Source organism: Myiozetetes cayanensis, unplaced genomic scaffold (genome assembly GCF_022539395.1).
Source record: "Myiozetetes cayanensis isolate MyiCay16 unplaced genomic scaffold, myiCay2020 scf21, whole genome shotgun sequence".
NCBI classification, from domain to species: domain Eukaryota; kingdom Metazoa; phylum Chordata; class Aves; order Passeriformes; family Tyrannidae; genus Myiozetetes; species Myiozetetes cayanensis.
Genome location: NW_026087423.1, coordinates 4,631,748 through 4,656,088, shown reverse-complemented (window position 1 = coordinate 4,656,088; position 24,341 = coordinate 4,631,748). Strand labels below are relative to the sequence as shown.

The 24,341-nt window shown below is 42.0% G+C and overlaps 2 protein-coding genes across 6 annotated transcripts in view; both read right to left on the bottom strand.

Annotated features, from left to right (window-relative positions):
- The window catches only part of BCR (BCR activator of RhoGEF and GTPase), a 99,233-nt gene extending 92,801 nt beyond the window's left edge, over positions 1-6,432 (bottom strand). Inside the window, exon 1 of the mRNA XM_050318862.1 lies at positions 4,715-6,432. Coding sequence (XP_050174819.1) covers positions 4,715-6,224 — 1,510 coding nt within the window. The 5' untranslated portion in view covers positions 6,225-6,432. The remainder of the gene's footprint in view (positions 1-4,714) is intronic.
- A 1,979-nt stretch (positions 6,433-8,411) lies between these two features.
- On the bottom strand, positions 8,412-24,341 carry RAB36 (RAB36, member RAS oncogene family). 5 transcript variants are annotated; one of them, XM_050318196.1, is made up of 11 exons: positions 24,219-24,324; positions 23,389-23,477; positions 22,478-22,566; positions 19,887-19,952; positions 18,994-19,095; positions 17,286-17,350; positions 16,635-16,686; positions 15,167-15,248; positions 13,865-13,955; positions 13,195-13,314; positions 8,412-12,961 (listed from the first exon to the last, which is right to left on the bottom strand). In XM_050318196.1, the coding sequence occupies exons 2-11, from the start codon at positions 23,455-23,457 to the stop codon at positions 12,900-12,902; spliced, it is 798 nt and encodes a 265-aa protein (XP_050174153.1). In that variant the 5' UTR covers positions 23,458-23,477; positions 24,219-24,324; the 3' UTR covers positions 8,412-12,899. The 5 variants fall into 5 exon arrangements, with proteins under 5 accessions (XP_050174153.1, XP_050174154.1, XP_050174151.1 ...); XM_050318197.1 differs by lacking the exon at positions 13,195-13,314; XM_050318194.1 differs by lacking the exon at positions 8,412-12,961 and having other exon boundaries at positions 12,987-13,314; positions 23,389-23,481; positions 24,219-24,341.

Sequence of the window (24,341 nt, the reverse complement as noted above, 5' to 3'; positions counted from 1 at the left end):
CCCATTACTTGCAGAATTCACAGCTCTCTGTCTGCTTACTCCATAGCAAAGTCAGCTCACTTCAATCTCTCTGTCATGGACCATGACAATGAGCTTCACACAGACACACGAGGTGACACCAGCAGTCCCCAGGGCTTCCCAGCACCAGACAACAACTATCTGCATTGGTTTACACTCTCATTTCAAAGGCAGGTGCTTTGTTATTGCAGAACAACCTGAACACTGAGGTAGGAAAAACTCCATGATCTGGGGTGAATCTAAGAAAAGTTAAACTAAATCTATCTGCACACCATTACCTATGGAAGGCCACAACATCAGCAACTGTTGTGGAAGAAGGAACAAAACCAACAGGACTTCAGAGTCCACTATAATCACTGGGGACATAAAGCAGAGGCTCCATAGATTCCATTAAACTCAGCTGAAGGGAAAGAGAAATCTGGCAGAGAAAGAGAGGGAGCTCTTCACTCCCCCTGACTAAGAAGCAGGGAGTGGTAGCACAGGCATCTTGATAATCTCAAAAATCTCAAAAGCCACTAAATCGCTGAAAAGCAAGGCAGGGTGGGGGGTGGCATTTAAACAGCATCTTGGCATCAGAGCTCCTAGGAAATCCACTGATCATCACAGCAAAGGATTAAAACTTGTTTAGAAATAATAGCAAAATGAACTAAAGTTTCAGAGAATAGTTAAACCTCATTATTGATCCAATGTAAGTCACAGATGGAAAGCAGGACCTGTGGCCAGCAGCCCCTAAAATTACCAAGCAATCTGCACATTATGGAAGTTCCCACATTTCAGTCCCTCAGAAGGAAGAATCACTACACAGTGGACTGAAGTCTGGCTCAGCTGCTCAAAGGAAAGCTGTGCTTCTAAACAGGACTGGCATGTTGCCTCAGGAGTCTTTGTACCACGAAAACACTGCAAAGAACTTTTCAAACTACATCTTCAAACTAAAATCCGTAGAATACAATGATGAGTTGAAGAAGTGCAGAATTAGGGAACTTGTCCAAGACCTCAGAAGATTCAAGTAACTCAGGAACAGACCCTTGCAGAAACTGGTACAGAACAAGGCCCTTCCATGACGAAACACTGCATGCTTTCTTGGGGCTTTGCAAACAAGTAGTGTCAAGGTTTAGCTTGACAGCAGGAAATGTAGATGCTTGCCTATCTGGTCAGGCATTTAAGGTACACAAAAACTGAAGAATCTACAGCTCTAGGTAAGTAGAAGCTTTAAAATGGCATTCTGCTCAGCTGAGATAACAAGAATTTTGAGGTTTGCAGCTTCACATGCATAAATTTCACCACTCTTTTCTCTGTCTGCATTAAACTCACTAAAAATACAGAGAATGTTCCATGCTCTCCAGAAAGGGACATTCAGCACTCCCACGCTTAGTAGCAGCTAAAATAAGTCAAACTTCACTCCCAGTGGAATTAAATGACACATATCCCAAACTGACCTTGCACTGAGCACTGTGGCTGTCGGTGGCTGTCTAGAGAGAGAGCCTGGCAGAACACTCAGAGCACCATCAAGTCTCCTCACGTGAACAGAAGTCACTACTGGGGCACCTTGAGGGAAGCAGCTGGGCAGGTAAATATTATTTATGTGGAGTCCAGATAGTTTCCATGTTGTTATGAGATAAAATCACTTCACACACACAGAGCTGAGACAGCATGCACTGATTGTATGAAGCACGTTACAAAGCCAAGCAACAACTCCAGTGTGCTCCTTCATTAGCAAACTGCCACTAGCTAAAAACTGAGCCAGCCAAGGCCACTGTGAGGCCCCATCACTCCATAACAGCACTGTGCAAATTTCCCCTTGACTATCAGCACAAATGCACAAGAGGTTCTCCTGGTGTCTTTTTAAAAATTGTGTTCTTCCTTCACAATCATAGTAAAGATATTCAAGCTTAATGCAAAGTTAAGATGTGATTTTTTTTTTCTATTCCCACTACAGGAAATTAGTGATGCATAATTAATCCCAATATAAATATCTCTGCCCAGGCTCTATTAAGTACATTTAATAGAAAGTACAGCTATTACTGAATCTCAACCCTGAAGCTCTGATTCTGCTCCTTGGAAAAAACTGAAAGCCTCCTACCTTGGTCTGATAACCCATCTCCAAGAACCCAGATTCAAATTTCAGCTTGGACCTCATTCACTTGAGAGTTAGGTCCTTTTTTTGTAATATGAAAGGAAAACAACACTGATCTGTGAACTCATGAAATAAAATTTGGACAGAAGAGCACTGACTGGCCAAACTGAAGGTGCATTGGGATGGCAGATCCAGACAGAAATGTCCCATTGCACCTGCCCACAGCACAGTCAGCATTATTATGGGTAGAGCCATCAAGGCAAAGCCAGGAAGCACACAGAAGTCTGAACGCACAGAGAAGTCAAACACTGTTGAGCAAACCCCACTTGATGCTAATCAACATTAAGGCTGGCCAGGACCTGTCATTCGAACTCGCACTCTCTGTTCAAGCAAAACTTGAGGGAAGCCTGGCAGAACCAGTGACTGAACCACAGGTGCGGGGAAAGCTGTCTGGATCTGTGAACTGCTTCTGTGTCATGTGGTGATGGAGAACAATCCTCACAGAGCACGGGAGTTGGGAATGGGAGCCAGCCAGCTAATCACACAGGGGTCTCTCAGGCCTTTTGTTTGTTTTATGAAAGAGAGGGTCTGCCAGTTGGTTTCAGATCAAAATTCTTCCTAATCAGGAAAGAAATAAAATTCATATAAAATGATGCTCAGTAGGAATTAATCAGAAATGCAGTCCTCCCGAAGGCATAAGCCTTTTTGGTTAAGTAAAAAGTTGCCACCAGCTAATGTGCAAGACAGCACTGATTAGCCATCTGGTGAAAGTTCCTGCTAAGCTTGCCATGTTACCCCTTTGCTGAGGAAAGCAGAAGGTGGATCCGTTACACTCTGTCCTTGCCTGCAATGTGTGGTCATCCTCAGGAATAAGACACAAAGCTTTGCAGCACAACCAGGAATTGTAAGTGTTTTGACTTTTCAGCAGCCCTTTTTTTTTATCACTGCACCCCAGCTAAGTTATTCAAAATAATCTATTGCCTTTCTCAAAGCTGAATTTATCCTCAAGCTTTATCAACCCTTGTTAGTTTTTGCCCCTTTGTTTCCTTCTGCAAAAACTGAAACTGCCAGGAGGCTTCCCAGTCATCTAAAGAGCATCAGTAAACAAGAGCAGAGACAGATGGCTGCAGCTCAGTTCAAAGGAGCTCAAGACCCAGCCTCTCCCCTGCACTGCAAGTGCCACCCCTCAGACACAAACGGGCAGCAAACCCAGCAAGAATGCCGAGGGAGAACAGGGGTGTGCATCCAACCTGGCAAAGAAGGGTGTGAGGACAGGCTGCAGAGCTTCCATGTACACTGAACATCCACCACAACCAGCCAGCCTTCCAATATCACAATGGGATATGAGGATGGTGGTGGGGCAGGGAAGAGTTCTCCCTCTATTGTTGCTCCCAAAAGTACTACTGGCAAGAACAACTGGCACGGAGAGTAGAACCAGGCATCTTCTACCAGCAAAGTTACTCTTCTAAGAAGTAATATAGCAAACTCACACAACCTGAGGCAGTGACAGCATTTGACAGGCCTCTCGATTCACCTGCTACTTCAGGAATTTGGTCCCATTGACAAATAACATATTAACACCTTATTAAAATGAGAGATTCAAAGAGACAAAGAAAACCCACAAGAGAACTCACAGATTTAGAATTACAGAAGTGTGTCAAAACAAACATTCTTATTTTTTTTTTCACTCCTGGATTTGATTTTCATTTACTGCATAAATGACTGCAGGTGTTAGCACAAGATACTATTTACATTGTGTGCCTTGCCTTTGCTAAATAGATTCAGATGTCCACATACATTCAGTAAATCTATCTGAATTAACATAGTTCCTCGTATGTCTCTTCCAACAACTATAAATTCACTGTGATTCCACAGACACACCTGCATGCCTGAATGGCTTACATAGGAACGGGTTCAAACACTGCCCATTCTTCCCCAAACAAAAATTGAGATTCTGCTGAAATTAAATTAACATCTTTCCCTCAGGGCTTCCTAATATTCCAAGTTCTTCCCTCACTCAGTGATAGCAGAAAGCTTCAAGAACAGCGTTGCACAATCATCACCTCCAATCAGCTCTAATTGAAGGCTGACACGAGACAGAACGAGAAACGAGCACTCCAATTAATACAGACAGGAAAAAACAAGATTGTGGGAGCAGCATCATTATCGGGAAAGCTCCAGCAAAACCCTCAGGTTGCAGCATGTTGGCACACTACAACCTCAGAGGAAGAGTTTAACTACTCCTTAGTGCGCGAACACGAGGGAGGGAATGATCTGGCGGTGAATTTACCACAGCTGGTGAATACCTGCTGAAGTCCTGGCCCCCTTTCACCTCAGTGTTCACACTGAAACTTTAAGAACTGATTAACATGGGACTCCACTGATTCTCTCCAGAGAGGCCTGAATTGACCCTTCTGGGAATCCAGGGTGACTTCCTAAAACACAGCCTGACATTTACTTCTGTAGGACCTTCCTGAAACAGCAGAACTACAAAATAAACACAGATTTCTCACATGACACAGTTGGCTGCTCACAGCAATTCACCCAGGGTACCCCATTCTCTTCCACAATGCCATTCCCCGCTCTATACATTTAAAAGACTCAACAAAAGCTGGTACGCACCTGTATCCCCATGGAAACAGCTGTCCTGGTGACACCTCCCAGAGGGCAAATCTCCGTCACTTGGCCAGATCTGTCCTGTTTTTCGTACACCCACAATAGTAGCCTCAGACACAATGACCTGCTGCTGCCTGTGCCGTTTTTGAGACTGGGGGGTTGGGGGACTACTGCTGTCAAAGGACTGCTGAGAGTTCTGGGAGGGAGAACGGCTTTTATCCCGGTACATGCGGTAAGTGGTGGGGCTGGGGGAGACGTGGCTGGACTGTCCTGAGGAGAAGTCTTCCTCACTGGAAGTAAGGTTCTCATTAGAGCTACAGTCAGGAGTATATCCTCCTCCAATGTCTTCAAAACTCCTTGGGGAATAAGATCTCCTGGGCCACGTGAGATGTTTTTCCTGGTCAGTTGTGCCCTGATTTCGCAAAATAGGTCCTTTTCCTTCTCCTTCCCCCATCATTCCACCAACGTAGATACTTTGATACGGCTGGAAGTCCATGGGCTGCCAAGGTGAGCGGTTGCTGCCATTGGCATTAATCAGGTTGTCTTTGAGAAACTTGGGGTTCAGTTCGGCATCCTCGTATTCTCCATCATAGCCAAAGCTGCTCTCCGAGGACCTTCCCCTGTAGGCAGGCCTCTGGAACTCGCTGAAGCTGGGTACCATGTTAGAAGGGAGGGAGTGCAAAGACTTCTTGCGTTCCATTTGCATGGCTTGGCTGCCAAGGGAGCTTATTTTATCAGAAACATCTTTGTCGTTGACCTTTACTAGACCCTTCTCATGATGATACTCCATGTTCACGTAAAAGGGCTTTTCAACAACATCCTTGTTATCTCCAGAAGAATGTGAGTTAACCTTTTTCATTCTCTCAAAATTGGACCTCAGGGCTGCCACACTGGTGCTGTTCCCTCTCTCCTTAGGTTCAAATGATCCCTCCTTCTCAGCAGATCCCGCCAGCCTACGAGTGGAAGCCGACCTGTGTTTTGAAGGAGAGCCATCTGTATCACAGCGATTCTCCATATCTTCTACAACTCTCTTCAGTTTCTCCTCCCCATAGTACTTAGACCTGTCCTGCTCTCCTTCTCCGTGATGGGGGCTGTCCAAAGGGGACAGGTCTGACCCATCACTCTGGGTAGACAGCTTCCGCAGAGAGGGGATCCTGGGTTTGAACTTTTCCTCCCCGTGGTGTGACTTGCTTTTTTCATATTCGTCTTGGTCAGCAGACTGGTGATGATGCAGGTCCTGGATCTGCTGCTCTGCACCCCCTTCAGGCAACTGAGAAACACGTTTAAAACCCCATCTCTGTCTATCATAGCTTTTTTTCTCCTTTGCCAGAAGAGTCTGCAGGTAAATCATGCGGAACCTCTCCTTATTCACTTCCATCTCCAGTCTCCGGATAGATGCTTTGCACATCTCCAGCTCCTGTTCAATATCTCCCACAGATTTCAGCTCCATTTTAGGAGGCTCAGAGTCTGCAAATTGTGCTTTCCAAGCCTCCACAAACCCCACAGGGTCCACCATTTTGCATACAGGAGTAACTGGAGAATACGAGAAGGAGGCTGGAGAGAGAGAGGTGGAGAGAAAAAACCAACCGGATCTCACATGTAGAAGCAGAAACAGCTCCGGCGGGGTCAACTCAGCGCGTCTCTTTCACGGTCCATGCAGGGGCACTGGGAGGCGAGCGGCGATCGTCTCTCGCAATCCTCTCTCCTCCCTGTATCCTTCAGCCTGTGCCGGCCCCAGCCCCGCGTCCCCCCGCTACTCTCTCCCCGGCATGACTGATCGCTTGCTGGCGAACAACAATGCTCCCACCGCGGCGATCCCCGAGCACTTCAAAGTGGGTGGACAAAGGAGCAGGCTCGGGGCGGGGGAGGGAAGGTAAATATCGCCCCCCACCCACCTCCTGCCGCCGCCGTCCTGGGCACGGTCCTCGGCGCAGCCACGCTCCGTCCTCCTCCGCTCCGTCCTGCCTCGCCAGCCCCCGTGTTGTGCTTTCTCTTTCTCTCTCCTCCTTTCCCCCTGCCCCTTTCCCTGTCTCCTCCTCCCGGCTATTGTGCTGCGCTCCGGGCGCACACGCTCGGCTCGGAGCGGCGCTGCTGCGGCGGGTCCGGCCCGAGCTCCGGCGCTACCCGGCCGTGCCCGGGCGCCCCGCGGCCCCGCGGGAGCCCCCCCGGCGGCGCGGCAGCCGCTGCCCGCGGCGGCCCATCGCGGCCCGGCCCCGGCGCTGCGGAAGGGGAGGAGAGGGAAGGACCCGGCGCAGGCACTGACTCGGCGCTGGGGCCTCTTAAAGGGGCAGCCGGGCCGGCCGGGCCGCGGGACCCCGCGGGGCTGGGGGGGGACCCTGCCCTTTCCCCGCGGCTGCCCCCGAGACAAAGGCGGGGACGTGCGAAGTCGCGCCTGCAGCCACAGGCCTGGACATCATCGCATCACAGAGACATGGCTATGCCCAAGCCTAGGCAAGAGCGCAGCATGCACACAGTGCAAAGGGAGGTATCCATCCTGGCCCATACAGCCATGCCCTCATATATTATGTATAAACACCAGCACGTCTCTGTGCTCTCTCTTGTGCTCACAGCAAGGCTCTCCCCGCAGGCACTGATGCAGCTCACCTTCAAAGGTCACATTTTCCCCCACTCGTGTGAGTGCTGCTTGGAGGCAGGCTTGTCATTCCCTCAGTCCTGCCTTCCTTGCCAATAAATGACAACCTGGATTTCTGAGATGGGCAAAATAACTATGAGACCCACAATAAGGCTTGCTTTGTTCTGCATTAGTCTCACTTTTGTCCTGTGTATTATCCTAGCTCAAATAACTCAAGAGTCCCACGCCCCAGCTCTGGGTGAAGGGTGGCAAATGATTTAAACAAAGGTCTGGCTGCTGAGTTCTACTACTCCTGAAATCACCAATCATGATCTTGCTTAAACCCTGTGTCTCTTCCATGTATTAATTCGATCTCTGAAAAGAATGGTAACAAATACAACTGAAGTTCCATCTTGCCTGTTTGGATGACAGGAAAAGGTGAGATATGTACATCTCATATCCTCCATAAACCTGCTGCCTTCATATCTGCAGTGAGGTGATCTTTTCTGGTACTTGTTAGAAAAGAGGGTGGGATACAGCCCCAACAAGAACTAATAAAATCCCACAAGAATGAAAAGCACAACTCCACAGGAGTAGCTCTCTTACCTTTGAGATATGTACTGTTTCAAAATCCAAGTTTTTCTCTTCATGTATTTTTATGTGCCAAACAAAATATTTTTGGGTATTTTCAAACATATCACAAATGGCTAATCATTCCATTTTGCATAGTTCATCCCTCTCAGTTTTTGTTTCCTGGCTTTAACCTCTTTTCCTGCACTTGTTTCCTCAGCTTTTAACACATAACAGGCTTTGGCTGACCTATATGGAAAATAGATTATAATCTAAATCATAATAAAACCTATATATTCAATAAATAACTCTATAAATCTTTCAAGAAATCTCTATCACAGAAACAAAATAAAATGCCTTTTCCCCATTGATACTATTTGTTTGCTTAGTGCCAGTTGGACCAATGAAATCCTGACATGCAATTTATTTCTGGAATCTGAAGCTTCAGACGGCACTGGCATGGTTCTGACAATGGCAGGTATGTCACATCCCAGGGATGTGTTCGGAATTCATCCAGTGCTTTCACTGAGGTCTCACCATCCTGGGTTTTTATGTCTGTTTTCTATTTGGGTCCACACTGGTGCCCTTTCTGGAGGGAGTAAGAATTCCTCTGAGTCAGATGAGGGATTTCTATGTGCAGACTTAACTTTTAAGTGAATAATACTGTTAAACAACTACACCCTCTTTACCTATTGAGGTACCACAAAGATTTTCCTCTGGGAATTGAAGGGCTCTCTGAATTTTTACTGACACTTATGCATTCAGCATTTTGATAGGATACAAAATTTCATTAAGACTATGGTGGCAGACACATACCTGTGATTTGAGGCTGAGAATCCTGCGATGAGGAGCTAAACTACGGACAGAGTGCCCGGCACATCCCCTCTGCTGGCCCGCGAGAGATCGCGCAGCCCTTCCGAGCCGGCACGGATCTCATCCTGCAGTGACCGTCGGGCTCCCTCTTGTGGGAAGAGGAGCCGCTTGGCTTAGGGAAAAGCTCTCGAGCTGTCACTTAGGAACCGTCCTTCAGCCTGATCCCTCGCGAAAGAACGGGAGGTTTTGCAAGAAAAAAAAAAAAAACGTAGGACATAAGTTGAGCTTTTAAAATGAGAATTAAAATATGATATCTGATTAGTCTGTGGCTGAAACTAAGCAACTGGATTTTTGTGAACACAAAGCAGAACCCTGGGAGAGTTTGACAAGGCTGGCAAGTCTTGAGACGTTCCCTGCAGCATCATTCAAATCATTCTATGTACTTAGAAATAAAGGAACTCCTCTTCAAATTCAGAGAATGGCAATTTCTCGCTGTGAAAACAACCTTCTGGCCAAAACCACAGGAAACTGAGCAACCCTCTCCACTAGCAAATGCAGATTCCCCTACAACTCACCAAACACTTCATTTTAACTCTCCTGCTCAGAGGATGTGATAAAGAGCTGGGTTCAGAGCATTCATTCACCAGTGCATTGTATTAGAACAACCTCTAACTGTTGGTGAAAACCTGAAAAGGCACAGAGGGGACAGATTTCTTTGTGAAGAATGGACTCCAGTCACACCACAAGGCAAACCCGAGCTGGGACCCAACAGGATTCAGAAAGATCTGAATTGCATGACCTATATGACTATAAATCATAATATCCTGAGTGACAAATAATCACTCAAAAGGCAAAACAACACGATTAAAATTGAAAAGGCTTTTATAGTAAGAAATTAACTTTGTTGACTTTTTTAGATAGCTTTTGATGCATTGCCAGTAGTTTTGCTCAGCACAAATGCACCTTTATATAACCAGGAAACCATTAACACATTAAGCTTCTACTTATTAAAACAAGAAACTTTAGTTCTTCCTGGGGGAAACTGATTATTCCAATGGCTCTTTACCTTTGCTTTGGACTGAATCCAAATTTCACTTCTTCAATTTCTCACCTGAAAGTTCCACAAGGAAGCTGGAGTTGAGATTGTTGCCATGATCACTGTGGGGATTTCAGCTGGTACAGAGATTGTGGTTTAGCCCACCTATGGTTACAGTTAATACAGTTTCGTCAACACTGTTTTCCATAATATTAAGGCTTCTTCAATGCCAGTTAATTTGCTGATAGAATGGATTAACATAGGTAGATAACATTGACCAGATAGAACTTGCAAATTTATATTTATTTTCTATGTTAGTTTCCTTTGTGCTTTCCTAAGCAACTCATTGTTTGCAACATGATCCAAGATTCATTTTAGATGATCAGTTATTAATTCTGAGTTCGTTGAAGGGGAAATCTCAGTAGCACTAAAAAAACCCCCCTTAAAACTGACCAACCGAGAGAAAAAAACCCAACCAAACAAAAACCAATACACCAACGACTAAAAACCCCAGTCTCAAAGCATCCATCATATAATAGAGATGGAGTCAGGCCATTGTCAAGTCCCAGTTAATGACTGACAGAGCACTGCATTTGTATTTGAACTTTCTGGAGCTCCAGATGATACTAAACAGTAATGACATCAAGCAGTGTACTGAAGCACTAGAAGAAAACCTGTCCCAGTTGATTTTCCAAGCACCATGATTGTGTTGTTGAAGAGATTGCATCTCTGTGATTCTATAACAATAACCAAGCTCATCAACAAAAGAACCCCTTAGGACATATATTTCTTGAGGGGGAGAAAAAACCGCTGAATTTTTTCTGGGATTTGTTACCGAGTCATTTTGCACTGTAAACACTAACCCAGCATGTCAGCACTGACACCCAGCACCAGGCCCAGCCAGCAGGACTTGCTGCAGCAGAGGGAACCAGCTTTCCTGCTCTCATTCAGCCTCAGCAGACACGAGGCCGTGGCCACGCTGCCTGCTCGGCCTAGCACGGGGCACAGGCAGAGTGTGCATTTGTCATCCTTGCGAAGCAGACTCGGGAGCTGGACTAATCCACGGAACACCAGAAGGTCAAAATATCACACATTTGGATAAATAGCTCCTTACATACCCTCACAGATTCATTTTTTCCACCAAATGCTACATTTGTGTCTTTGCCAACAGTCAGCACAATTGCCAAAGTGAGGATTGTCCAATAAAACAGACAGAGAGTTCTTAGATCTCTATTCATCGTTTTCTGTGAAGCTGCTGTAACTTACGTCACAAGGAAATAAAAGTAATTAAAAAGATGTTTAAGTCATCTTTTCTTCACTTTTTCCCCATGTCTGATCAAACAAATTGGGGAAAATGTCAAAGAATCCAGAGTATTTTCAGTTTGATGCATTGCTTTATTAACAAACGTCCTTATTTCTGAGCAGCTCAACTCTGAAAGGGCCTGTTACAATTAGTTTTCCAGATACTGTTGTTTCTGCAGTGATTAAATTAATACCTTAAGAAACTGTAACTTGTAACCATTCATATAAGTTTTCTTCTTTCTCTCAATTTAAAATTATTGCAGTATGAAATTTAAAATACTGTATTTTTTTTTTCAATGCCAGCATAGCGTTAAAGTGCTGGATATAAATCTTAGAAACATGGGAGTTCTAAGCTGCTGATAGATTCCTAGAGAGCGTTTCTGTTATCCCACCTTGATTCCTTTGTTAGCTCTATGATTTGAGTGCTTACAGTGATTTTGAAGGGCCATACATTTGAACAGTTTACTGCAAGCAAAAGATTTATCTTTAGAGAAACATCATTAACTAGATACAATTGAATGTTAGAATTCAGTCAGCTTTGGAAAACTTAGAGGGAAATAAAATGAGTGTACATCCCTTCCCTTTCTTTTGTTTAAACCTAATTAGCATAATCAAGCATACTAATGCAATTTCACAAACACTGGCCAAGTATTTGTCGCAGTAATTTCTGGCAATGGTATTTGTCAGCAGGAACAACCTTTGAAAAAGGAATGTCTTTGGGCATCAGTCATTGTTGCCCAAAGCAAAAAAGAGCACTTTAAAGCTGCTTTACCTCAGTATGGAATCCAACCTTGCTGGCTCTGAGATCCCACCTCAGACAGGGGTGATCAGGTTCATGACTGACACCACATATGGATCCAAAATCGTTTTATATTATTACCAAAAACAAACAAGCAACCACAAACAAACCAGGTTGTCAGAGCAGGGTGCAATAACACCAAGGTTGTGGGTTCAATCCACATATGGGCCACTCACTGAAGAGCTGGACTCGATGATCCTTGTGGGTCCCTTCCAACTAGGAATGTTTTGTGAAATCTGTGAATTACTCTTAGCAACAAAGTAGAACCGCATGTAGACAATATTCATGAAGATCATTGCAGAGAAGGAATCTGCATCCTCTTCAGAAGATATGTGTTCCATATTATGCACTTGTGAGACTTATTCAAGTGAGTGGAAAAGAAAAGCATTCTTATCTGGGAAGATTTTCAAAATATTAGACAGATGGGATAAAACAACAAAGTTCCTACCTGGACTTCTCCTAGGCTTGGAAATACTTAAATACTGGGCTCTGATTCTCAAGTGGAAAATGAAAAATTATACAGATTTTTCCTGGATGGAGAAACTACAGTGGAAACTATGCAGTCTGCATTTGTGTACTTCCATACCTGACACTTAAAAAGATTTATATTGAAATAGTTTCAAAATACTTGGAATGCATAAAAGCAAATCAGAGTTATTTTATACTATGACTTTAAAAGGCAAAAACATGTGGATAGCACCCTTTATTCTGAACTGCCCCTTGTTTCCTGCCCCCATGGGAATGCAACTTCACTATCTAAGACTTCTAGAGAATTATCAAAGAACAACACACTAAAATGACATCATTTTTGACTACAAGCATTTCTGGCAGACAGGTGAGCACATGGCACTGGCAATGTCTTCTTGCATTAAGGATGTTATGTTTCGACTACCCAGAGAAAGGTTTATGTAACAATTTCACCACCCTGCACAAGGAGCCTGCAGCACCAAGGGAACTCTCAGAAAGAAAGTTTGGCCAAGTTTTAGCTCCCTTGTTTCCCAAATTAAAGCTCTGTATTTCTGGCCTGAGAGCTTGCATGGCTGCAGGTGCTCTGTGTGGTGCTGCAGGGAAGTGCGGTGCTTGAAGGAACAGTTGACAATTAGCAGCAACTCGGGCTGACTTGAGCGTTGCCTTCTGGGATTTCCATAGTGTTCCCCAGGTCTGTGGAAACAGGAAAGTTATAAAATCAATTCACAGGAAATGATACCATCCAGTACTAAGGGTAACAAAAGCTGGATACAGGCTCAGTCACTCCTGTAGGGTAGAACCTGGGGAGACAGTGACATGAATAGGCTTGCAGGTGTTTGAAACTGGCTTTTAATGCTTGAAAAACCTCCCTGGTCCTTCAGACTGTAAACAAGGAAAACAGACACAAAAACCAAAACTCCACATACTGATGAGATTTCCTGCCCCAATTTGGGCCACGTGCCCAGGAGTGTTCTCCAGCTCCTTTATCATGGACTGTTCAAAGGCCAAGGCAGCAACTCGGGAAAAGAATTCTTTGACATTTTCCCCTGGGGAGCAAAACAGAAATTATGTGTTTTTACAACTGCACATCAACAGATGATCAAGCACAACAAGCACATCTGTGAACAGCTCACTGCTCAATACTGGGACAGAATAGGCTTTTCCATCAATCTGTCTTCCATTCTGATCACTGCAGAGAGAATTTCTAATTTTCTTATTCTGGAATACTGTACCCTGTGCTGCTCCTTTATTTTTAGCCAGCAACAGAGAGAATTCAGTTTGTGGTATAATCTTTTTCCATTGCAAGTGTTGAATAGTGGTGCACATGTGTATTTATGTAACCATCTATGAATTAAACATGCTCAGACACTGCAAAGCAGCTCAATTACTTCTTTCTGCCAACATGAAAGTGCGAGCACAAATAAAAACGCTCAAATAAAAATTGATCATTAATAAACCTGAAGTTTCTAATAGCAACAAAATGCAAGAACAACAACAAAAAAAAACGGGAGTGGTGGGGAGGGGGTGTGATAATAAGTTCCTCCCACCTCAACATCAGTTCTTGTGGTTATTTTTACATATTTTGCAGTAATTTACCTGTTTTGGCTGAGACCGACCAATACTCTGCCTGCATCTCCTTAGCGAAGCGGATGGCATCCAGCTCTGTCCTTCCACACACAGCATCTGACTGGGGAAACAACATGGAATAACTGCAACACTGAAGTGCATTGGGGCTGGTAACAGCACAGAGGTGCTGTTTACACCTGTCCTGTGAGGCTTCCAGTTTCTCAGCGGCCTTTCTGACCTTGCCTTAGAACTTGTGCAGTCAGACAGGACTGCAAGAACATTCACAGTTAGTGCTGCTTTCAACAGGGAGTCTGCACTCACCTCCCACAGCCCTCAAACAAAGTAAGGGCTAACAGGAGTAATCACTGTACCAATATATAAGCAGTAGGGAGCTATTTCCTTTCCATTTCTAGCCTATTTGGGATGGGTGACACCAGTCATCTTTGTACAGTTTTCTGTAGATTGTCTTACAGTGGAGAACCCCTGCAAAATTGAGAAGAAATCTAAAAATTTGGAAATGATTATGTGACATCAAGATGATAAGTAGAATGAATCCAGTTGGGAAGACACTGGCTTAGCACTGAAGTAATACCTAGAACCTAAAATCCTTTGCTTTGCTCTTGTCTCCCTTTCAGTTGAAAGCACTACATTCTAAAATCAGAAACAAAGTTCCAGTAAGGCATTCTAGCTTAGACAAGGCTTCAGATGTGTGTCCTCACAGGTCTGACACATTTAGCTTTCAGTGCAACTATGAGAAAGCAGCATAAACTACACAAAGTACCAGAAAAACTGACAGACGTGCAGTTTCCCGGGACTTATTTTCACTGAAGGGTAAGAAACAAAGTGCAGAAGTGATATTGTGGCAGCTGGGTGGAAATAAAAAAGAATCAATTAAACAGCAAATGAAACAAGTTTGTTTTGACATCTTTAAAAGCTAAGTATTGATAGCTGTAGGAAGAGAAACACAAGACTGAGAATGGTATAGAGAGAATGCATTATATCCTGTTCTTCTGACAGTGATGTCATATTCAACTAAGGAATAAATCTTCCCTGTTCCTGAACAATGAACACACTGCCCCTAAAAAAACAAATCAAAAAATCCTTCATTAGGTATGTTTGTATCTGCTTGAAAAACACTCTGCAAGAAATATTCCATAACTACCCATTTTTTCAGAAAGCCTCTTCTTAAATTGTTTCCAAGTACACTCTTCTATTTACTTCAGGTTTTTGCTCAAGGTCTTTATCTCAACAACATTGTGCACAACTTGTAAGGGAAATCAGGAGAGGAACTAGGGAAAATCTGGTTTCCTTATCTGCATTCAATTTACTCACCACCAAATCTTTTTTTGTTCCAACAAGAAAGACAAAGCTGGAATCTGGTTCGTTCTCCCTCAATGCATCTTCTAACCACTGTCTGAAATACAAAAGAGAAATGACAGAATCAGTCAGAGGGAAAGAGGAATGTAGGAGAAAGGAACAGATAACGGGGTCACAAGAAAAGTGAGAGGATGAACTTATGGGAGAGGATCAAAAGCCTTTTTTTCCAGACAGAAAGAGATCAGGAGCTGTTCCAACTCCTTTGAATACAATGTCTTCCACTAACGAAGTTCAAAGATATCCACATTCAGAGTACAAATTCAACAATAATTTTAGCACCCAGAGAGGGCATTTCTTGGTATTAAGGAGGGGGCAAAGTTTTGATCAAGATAAGGAACAAGAAAGCAGGGAAAAAGGAAAAGGTCTGAACCACATAGCAGATTAGATAAAAAAGGGAATAAAGAAGAGTGAAATAATCTATTCAGCATTATAAAACAGCTCCCTATGAAGGCTGTATGATTCTTGTCTCACAAGCTTTTATATTTTTGTTACTCTGGCAATCAAGTTTCTCTTGAGTCATCCAACACAAGTCAAGGAGGGAAGGGAGTGTGTGCGTGTGTGGGAAATCAGGTTCACAGGCTTCAATTACTTTCAGCCAAGCAGAGACACTAATATATATATTATTTTACAAAGTCCTATGTAAATGAGCTAGGTACCCTAGCACACATTCAAATAAGACAGAGAACAGGTTGGAAAGAAGCCTATACCTGCATTACAGTCAAAACAGCACGTTAGAAATACAAATGCTCTGAACTGTGACAGTGGTGTGGATCATAGATCCATGTAGGGTTTTGCATCCTGCACTGAAAGCAGAATGAGTTTATTCACCACAATTAACGTGCTGCTGTAACCAAACCCCTGCAAGTACCTGAACCAGTCAGTTAAGCTAAATCTACGAGTACTTTGAGTTGTTAATTTTCTCTCCTCTTTTTGACAGCCTGCCTCCCCACAGAATCACTTCAGAAACTAGAGAAAGAAAATAATTTGGGGATATCAGTGTACCTTAAAAACGAGAGGCTCTTGAGACGTTACGCATGAGAGGCATCTCATCCTTTTCTCCATTTACATTAGATGGCAGCCTGTTATTCTATTTATAGCAAATGAAGTAAAAAAAGAATGCTTTTGGGGTGCACTTCATCTCTTCCTGCATGTCTAGTTTTGGAAGGATCAAGCTTTGACTGGAGTGCCTTTTTCTCTGCACTGACTTTAAAGGAAGTCAAGTGTAAGTAGTTCAAATCTATGCCCTGCATTTTCTTCAGAAAAATCCCACCCTATGCAATCCAAACAAGTGACTGTCATTTTTCATTTCTGAGCTCAAGAGCAAATACACTCATGATCCAGCAAGTTCTCAACACCTACATATGGAAGGTAATTAAACCTGCTGTAAAACCTTTCAAGGATAAGCCAAAATGCAGAAACTTACTTGGTGTGATCCAAAGTTTGGATATCAGCCAGATCAAACACTGTTATTATAACTGCAATAAAAGACAAGAACAGAATAAAAAGTAATTAAGTTAGAAGGTGTATCAAAATTCTCTCCAACCCATCTTGTTAAACAGAGGGAATGTTTACATATAAGGTGCAAGAACAGATTTAACACACAAGAGATGGAAGACTACCCATTTGCTCATTCCTTTTCCTTTTCTAGCACCCAGTAAGACTTAAGTCCTTAGTCTTCAACCTTATTTCATCTTTAGCTGTAGTCTGCAATCTACAGTGCTATTAACCCTTTTGTTTTGGGACCACTAATTCCTGCAGAAATTGTCTCTTACCAAGGGAAGTGCCAGAAATACCCACTTTGAACTCCAACATTAATCTCACCCAAACCCAAATTCTTTTCCCCTGGATACGGGTGCCAATTTTTATCACTGCATCATCAAAACATTCAGAGCTTGGAGATGTGACAACACACCAACTCACAAATTTCTTCATCCCTTCTTCCCTGCAGTAACAGACAATCCATCCCACCCCATTGTGCCTACAGGTACCTTTCCAAGAAGCATACAGGCATATACACTTCTGTATAAAATACAACCTCCTGACACAGCCAGGATCAAATTAATATCGTTCTCACCCTCTGCTCCTCGGTAGTAAGCAGATGCAATGCACTTGAACTTTTCCTGACCTGCTGTGTCCCATCTGTGCAATGGGGGGAAAAAAGAAATTTCAGGTTAATGAAACCCAGTGTAACCTGAGTAAACATGGTAATGAAGCAGCAGACTGGCACAAGGCAGAGAAGAATGTGATACCAGAGAAGTGTCACCATCTGGAACATGTTATTCATTAACTCCTGATAGAAATACAGTAAAGTTCTATTATTTAATGAAGATGTGAACTCTGTTTTAACCTCTTTTTTTTTTTTTTTTTTAAATACTGTTCATTTTGGAGACACAATTCAATTATTTTTATTCTACATGGTAATACCTTTTCCTCAAAACATTTTTTTTTTCATCTATGCCATTTGCATGGATTTCTGGGGCAATCTAATTTTGTACATTTCCTGTGCTAACACTAAATAAATCATGTATTAACCCATGTTAGTCTTGCAGCTGCTAGATGTGATACCTGTCCATACTCTGCAAATTAGAGACCTACAGCTCAGTCTACCAGGTACTAATGACACCATTAAATAAAATCAAGACAGTGCTTTTTATTAATGAACATGATATGCAGTGCCCTCAGGTACTGCCAGCACTGCAGAGGTTTGGGGTTGTGGCAGCCCAGTACTGCCACTCACAGATACTTGCAAATTTATCTTGTATGGAAATCTCTCAGCAAGAGGGGGCACTAGTGCTTATCATATGGAAATGTTCCACCCAGCTCCTGAGGACTCGGCACATAATGCAACCTGATGTTTAGTAGCTCATGAACCTTATTGTTTCACTTTGCAAAACACTGCTACATGAATGCACATTTTTAGAGAGACTCAAGGGCCTGGCAGAATTTTCCAAAACACAGTTGCACTGAAATGAGTGGGAAATGGACTCCTAAGTATATTTCAATAAATACCATGAGCCATCTATTCACATCAGTGATGTCACTGAAAAAAGGTGTTCCTAAGTGAAAAGGTTTTTAAGATTCATGCACTAAAATACCTCATGCAAAGCACCTTATTTCTGCTCTACACACAGTACAGATAATTCCATAATGCCTTCTACAGAAAAACATTGCCAGCCACTGGAAACACCAAAGGACTCCCTTCAGCAGACCCAAAGCTGGTGAAAGAAGGGCAGGATTCCCACTAGTCTGACAATCAAAGATAACAGGTTCACATACTAATAAAATCACTCCAGTTGTTCTATGACTTGGGGATAATTAATTAACTCCTAACTAAGAGATGTTGAAATCACTGGACACCTTAACATTCATTTCAATGGCTGCAGGAATAAAACTCCCAGTAAAGCCAAGTCCAGTGCTCATCATGCCTTTTAAACCCAAATGACAGACTGGGGTAACCCTAGAACTGGACAAAGGTTGTGCCAAAAGCTTCCACTTCTCTTTCGTGAAAGTCGAGGCAGACCTCGACTGCAATGGCTCAAGACATCCAAGATGAATTGTCATTGGCAAGCTTGTAACAATTTTAGGGATGAGAAATCCAAGACAGTCAAATTTTTACTAAAACTGCAAGTCCAGGTACAGAACCTTTTTTTCAGATCACATTATTCTTTGTGCAATTTTATTATTTTCAAAAGATCTTTATTCCACTGGAGCCTGCAGCAATACAAGCTCTACTGAGACTGTACTCTGAGGAGTGCTTACCCAGGAGAGTTGGTTCAACTTACATCTGGAGATTATATGGGATTCCAATGATCTCAAAACGTTCAATTTCAAAATCCACTCCAATGGTTGCCTTGTAGTCTCGGTCAAAATTATCTTTACAAAACCTGCATTAAAAAAAAAAAGGGGGATGAAATACTAGCAAGACACAACTACAAAGAACTGCAAAACTAACACTGTCTAGGGTAAATTATGAAGAAAATAATTAACTATGGATTTGCTGTATATTGTAGGAGCATATATGAAAACACCAATACACTGATCAAAAAATAGGAGATATTGTATAACAAATTAGGAAGCACAAACACCTAGAAAGGTCCCAGGATGAGAAGAGAGTCAGAACATTAAGCTACAGAAATTCAGTGATCTGTTTACTGGACTTAAATACAAAAAGCATAAGAGCTGTTTTTAACGTTCAGTAAAGAATCAAGTAAGTATTTTTAAGGAATTCTGCCTTAAAGGTCCTTCTGCTCGAGCTTCTTCTACAGTCTTGCAGCTGTAGAAATGAGTACAGGGCCCCACACAAGGATGGCTGAAAAGGGTTCAGTGAACAGCCCTGAAACTAAGGAGAAACCATGAAACCAAGACTCAGACACGGAATTTTTTTTCCAATTGTTTAGCCTCTAGACTGGATGTCTTGAGAAAACAATGTATCATATTTGACTGGATAAAAGCACTTCAGAACATAAACTGATTGAAGTGCTAGGGCATGACCTCCTGTGTTGGTGTATTAAGCCTTTCTCATGCCATAGACATAGTTTTGTCTTTCATTTAATAACAAGCCCATGAAGTTCAGGTTCAGGTTCATGAAGTGCTACTCCAAGTGGACAGCAAGGAAATGTTACAACACTGACCTGAGAAACAGAAGAATCAAACCATCTGCTGAGATATACTATACCTGTTGATAAGACTGGTTTTCCCAACATACAGGTCTCCTACCACCACCACTTTGGATATTTTCAGCCTGTTATAAATATTTGAAAATGTTACATGGTTTTAGCTGCAATTTCAACAATCTCTCTCTAAAAATTCTGATTTAGATTCTTAAACTGCAAGTGATGAGCACATGTAGCTGTGACCTAAGTTTCCCCAAGTGCCACTGTGCTGCATGATCAGAGACTTAGATGGCAAGAAAGAAGGTCACTGAAAAAATAAACCCTTCTGGAGCAGAAATAGTCTCTTTGTTACTCTCCATATTTTTTTCTTAATTTTAATCCAGTGGGACATAGCTTCTATTCAATTAAAATTGCTTTGACTACAGGTGACATACATTTGACAGTTTACACATAAGACCAGTAGAGTATCCACATCCTTTGCATTAAAATTAATCACAAGTTTCTCCTTTACTTTACCAGTACAAATAAAGCCCTAAGTGCAGAAACAAAAAATTGCTGATAATAAAATAACCCACTGCCAGAATGTGTCTCTGTGAAAAATAACCCACAAGGTTAGAGCCAATACATTTTCTGACTACCTGGAATAATATTAATCTGAAGCTGGCTTCATGTAAATAATCCTCTTTGCTCTGGGTCCTCCCCCAGGATGCAGCAGATGGGCTTTAGGTGACTCAGCCTGCATTCTTCAAATTGAAGCTGAGTGTACCTTTCAGGAGACACAGGTGGGTAAGTGAATGTGAGTGTATCTACTGACCTAAACTTGGATTGGCAAAAATGGCTTATGAGGTTTAATGTTCTTTTCTATCAAAGAATGGCTTTTTAAACAAAGGAATTAATCTACTGAATACTATTTGTGGTTACATCAGACTTCCATGGGATGCTGATTCCAAGTTACCTGTTCTAAATAGTCTAAATCTTGATTGACAAGCCACATGACTAATATTTCCAAAAAAAGAAGGTGTTTTTGGTGCCAGTCAACAATAACTGAGTGCCCACAGGCCCCTGTGCTGCTGAAATGTCTCTGCCTGATTAACTGTTACTGAGAAAATACTGAGTAAAGTCAATGACCTTCAGGGAAAAGCAAAAAAGTAAGTGATGGTTTGGAGGTGTGTGTTCCATTAATTTGTACTGGGGAAAAAAACTTCTCAGATTAGACAATTTAACACACTGATGGAATATCCAGAGAGTCATAACTACAGCCATTAGCTACTGAATTTCTCAGACTAGCTTTCCAAATGATAAAGAAATATTTTATTACTTGGGATAATGGAAAAGGAAGATAATGGTTACTCCTTCCAAGCTTTACAAGTACTGTACAAAACACTCTGGCTGCTCTTTTACCCCCATTCCACCAAAAAATTACTGAAATGACCGAACAATAATCACATCTAGAGAGCAGTGACAGAAAAGTGCTTAATTTTATTCACAAAGCCAAAATGTAAAGCTTTTTAGCTGTACTCTGTTACTAGAATAAGTTACTCTGGAAATTAAAAAACAAAACAAAACCACAAACAAACAAAAAACAAAACCCAAACCTCAAAACAAATAGGTGTTGATATTGGAAGGGGAAAATGCCTCAGTTCAATAAAGGGAGTAACAAATTTACATGAAACTATGATAGTGACTGTGCTCCTATAAATCAGTAAAGTCACCATGTCTTTCAAGGTGACATGTTTTATCTTAATTTTTTTTTTTTTTAGCAAGACTCCCAAGTGAAATGAATAAAATGTTGCATTTAAAGATGCCTATCATGACAAGTCTTGTGGTAATCAGCAACTCCAGATTAGAAAGAATAGTGAGCTAATTGTCAGTATTCATAGAAACTCCACTTTATGGAAGATCCTTCACACTGAAGCACAGAAGCATTTACCACTAAAATGTACAGCTATTTATTTTAACTGAAAAGGGATGATTTTTAACATAGTTTAGCTTTCTTGCTTTGCTTCAGGAGATTAAATCAGTAATGATAACAGTTCTGGGAGAGAGAGAAAGTGGGGGAAGAAAATAACATCAAGATCATTACTAGGGCATAAAACAGCTTATTTGGATTTTCCAGTGCTATGTATTTACCAGAATTCTGCTCCAGTTTTAAGGAATTGTTTAAGAGAACTTCTCATCATGTAAATTTCCAAAAAAAAAAAAAAAGACTAAAACTAGATTCTTTGCTGTTTCAAGAAACTTAGAACTGCTGTGTTTCTATCCCTCCAAGGCCTTTGTTATCTGCCCCTTTGGAACACCAACAGAGAACACAACAAGGCTGGATCTGCTGGATCTTTTGAACCAAGTAAATGCTTTGAAGCGTTTAATTCAAAGGTGCTAAAACACTATTTGTTGCTAAACTGCTCCACCATTTTTTCAGTGCTACTTATGCCAGCAGTAAAAGTATCTTTGACACTTACAGGAAGAAGAGGCACTTTATTCTAATTTACTGTCCAACAGGTCAGAGAACTGCCCCGTGCATGGGCTTGGCTGCCTTGAAACACACTGGAGTGAGGAACATGAGGAATGAGGGAGGAAAAGCCAGTGAAGAAAGCAGGCTATCAAAAACTTAATATACTTCCTTCATTGCATACCTGGTTTATTCCAAACTCACCCTGCTGCTGCAGTGCTCTGCTGACAGGCAGTCCTGACCCGGGCATGGAAGTGCTCTTTAAGCTGCAGACAGGCCTCAGGTGTGTACCACTGCAACAGAGAATAGGGACACATGGCACAAACACAGCTGGGAGCACACCACCAGCAAGCCATTATTACTGTGAAGTCTTTTCAATAATGTGAAGCACTGTTTTTATTATTAACCTTTAACAAAGAATTAGTTAAAAATGAAGAAAACTTATTGTTGTATTTGCTAAAAATACCCATTATATTTTTCACAAAATTAAAAGTAAAATATGTGGCTGAGATCAAGCATGGAATAAAATATGCTAAGTCCCTTAAAACGATCTTCTGAACAACTGAAAAAATGGAATGGTAATTACTTGTCCTTCCCTGTCCTTTACTCTTCTATTATACTTCAAATAAAAAATTCTTTGGGGACATCAAAGGGCTTTTGTCTGTGTTTCTACAGTGCCTGCTACATTTGATCTACTGTATGACTAAGGTACCTATACAAACAGAAAATTAAAATTACCTCAAATTCTTCAGCCAAAGCCTCCTAATTAGACTTTTTTTGCATATTTAAGATAAGCTATGATTCCTATTTCCCCCCAGTGTTGGAGCCCTTTAAGCATGTAATTATTAGTGTTTTGCTGAAATAACAAGATAAATATTATAGGATAACACTTTTGTGGTAAGAGTCACTTTTTGTAAAGGTTAAAAAGAAGAAGGGAGGATTATTATTATTAAAGAGGTCAGCATTGAATGGGAATTTGAGGTCACATTAAACTTCGAAAGAAATTCTTAAATAATTGGTAATTTTAACAGAAGACAACAAGTGTACATTAAATTAAAATAAAATAGTATTAGCACAGGGGAAAGAGATCAGTGTGGGCTATAAAGAATGCTTACCTTGGGAAACTGGGAGATTATTCTGTCCCTGCTCACTGGGGGAACCAAATGCATTAGGCTGGACTTCATCCTCCAAATTCAGATAAATACTACCTGAGAGAAAGTATGCAAAGAGAAACAGAGGATTCAGGAATTACCTCAGTACAGGGACAGCATGATCAAACAAAAACGAAGTTCTTACAGACTCATTATCTTTTCTTGTTTGTTTGTTTTTATGTTTGTTTGTTTGGTACAACTGGCAGTTCTTTGACTTAATTTGTGTTGAAGAAAACCTGTTCCTTATGTAAAAGGGACCACTTCAGTGTGCACAGCTGTAGGAGCAAACAGTGCTGAAACTACAAGGAGCCAACTCTAATTCCATGAGAGGGCAGAGAATTGCTCACTTAATTCAACACAAGTGCTTGCACTCTCGCCCTCAAAGGATTTTGCAGTGTTTAATTTAAAAATCTTGCTCATCACTGTTTCAAATGCCTCTGCACTGAGCACAGTAATAAATGTTAGGGGATACCAGATTTCATTTGGTCAGAAGGAGAAAGGAGGAAAGATGAAGCTGCCACATTTCTTGGCACAACATCAAACTTTCATCCAAGATCAGCCCAGAAAGAATGAAATCAGTAGATAGTCCGACATGGAAAAAGAACAATGCTCGCATGAAAATCACAAATGCATTTAGATGTCTCACCTGAGACATTAATTTGGTTATGCAATAAAACCTCGTGGGTTGCTGGGGGAGGGGACCCTCAATAGGGTACCAGTTTCTCAGTGGCGTTCAAAGAACGTTTCTAATAAGAGCATTTCCATCATGTAGCAAAGCGTAAGGAAGGACTCACCGTGCAGCAGCTGATGCAGCAGGATTCCAGCCACACAAACAGCTCAGCCCGCTGCTACGTGGCCATAGCAACAGGCTTGCAACAATTCCCTTCCTCCCGTTCTTCCACAGACCGGGAAGGCGG

Excerpts from the sequence above, each read along its gene's own strand:
- RAB36 (XM_050318194.1), bottom strand. The coding sequence starts at position 23,457 with ATGAAGTCCAGCCTAATGCATTTGGTTCCCCCAGTGAGCAGGGACAGA. Across the intron at positions 22,567-23,388 it reads TAATCTCCCAGTTTCCCAAG|TGGTACACACCTGAGGCCTG; the intron begins GTAAGCATTCTT and ends TCTCTGTTGCAG. Across the intron at positions 16,687-17,285 it reads TTACTACCGAGGAGCAGAGG|TTATAATAACAGTGTTTGAT; the intron begins GTGAGAACGATA and ends CTTTTATTGCAG.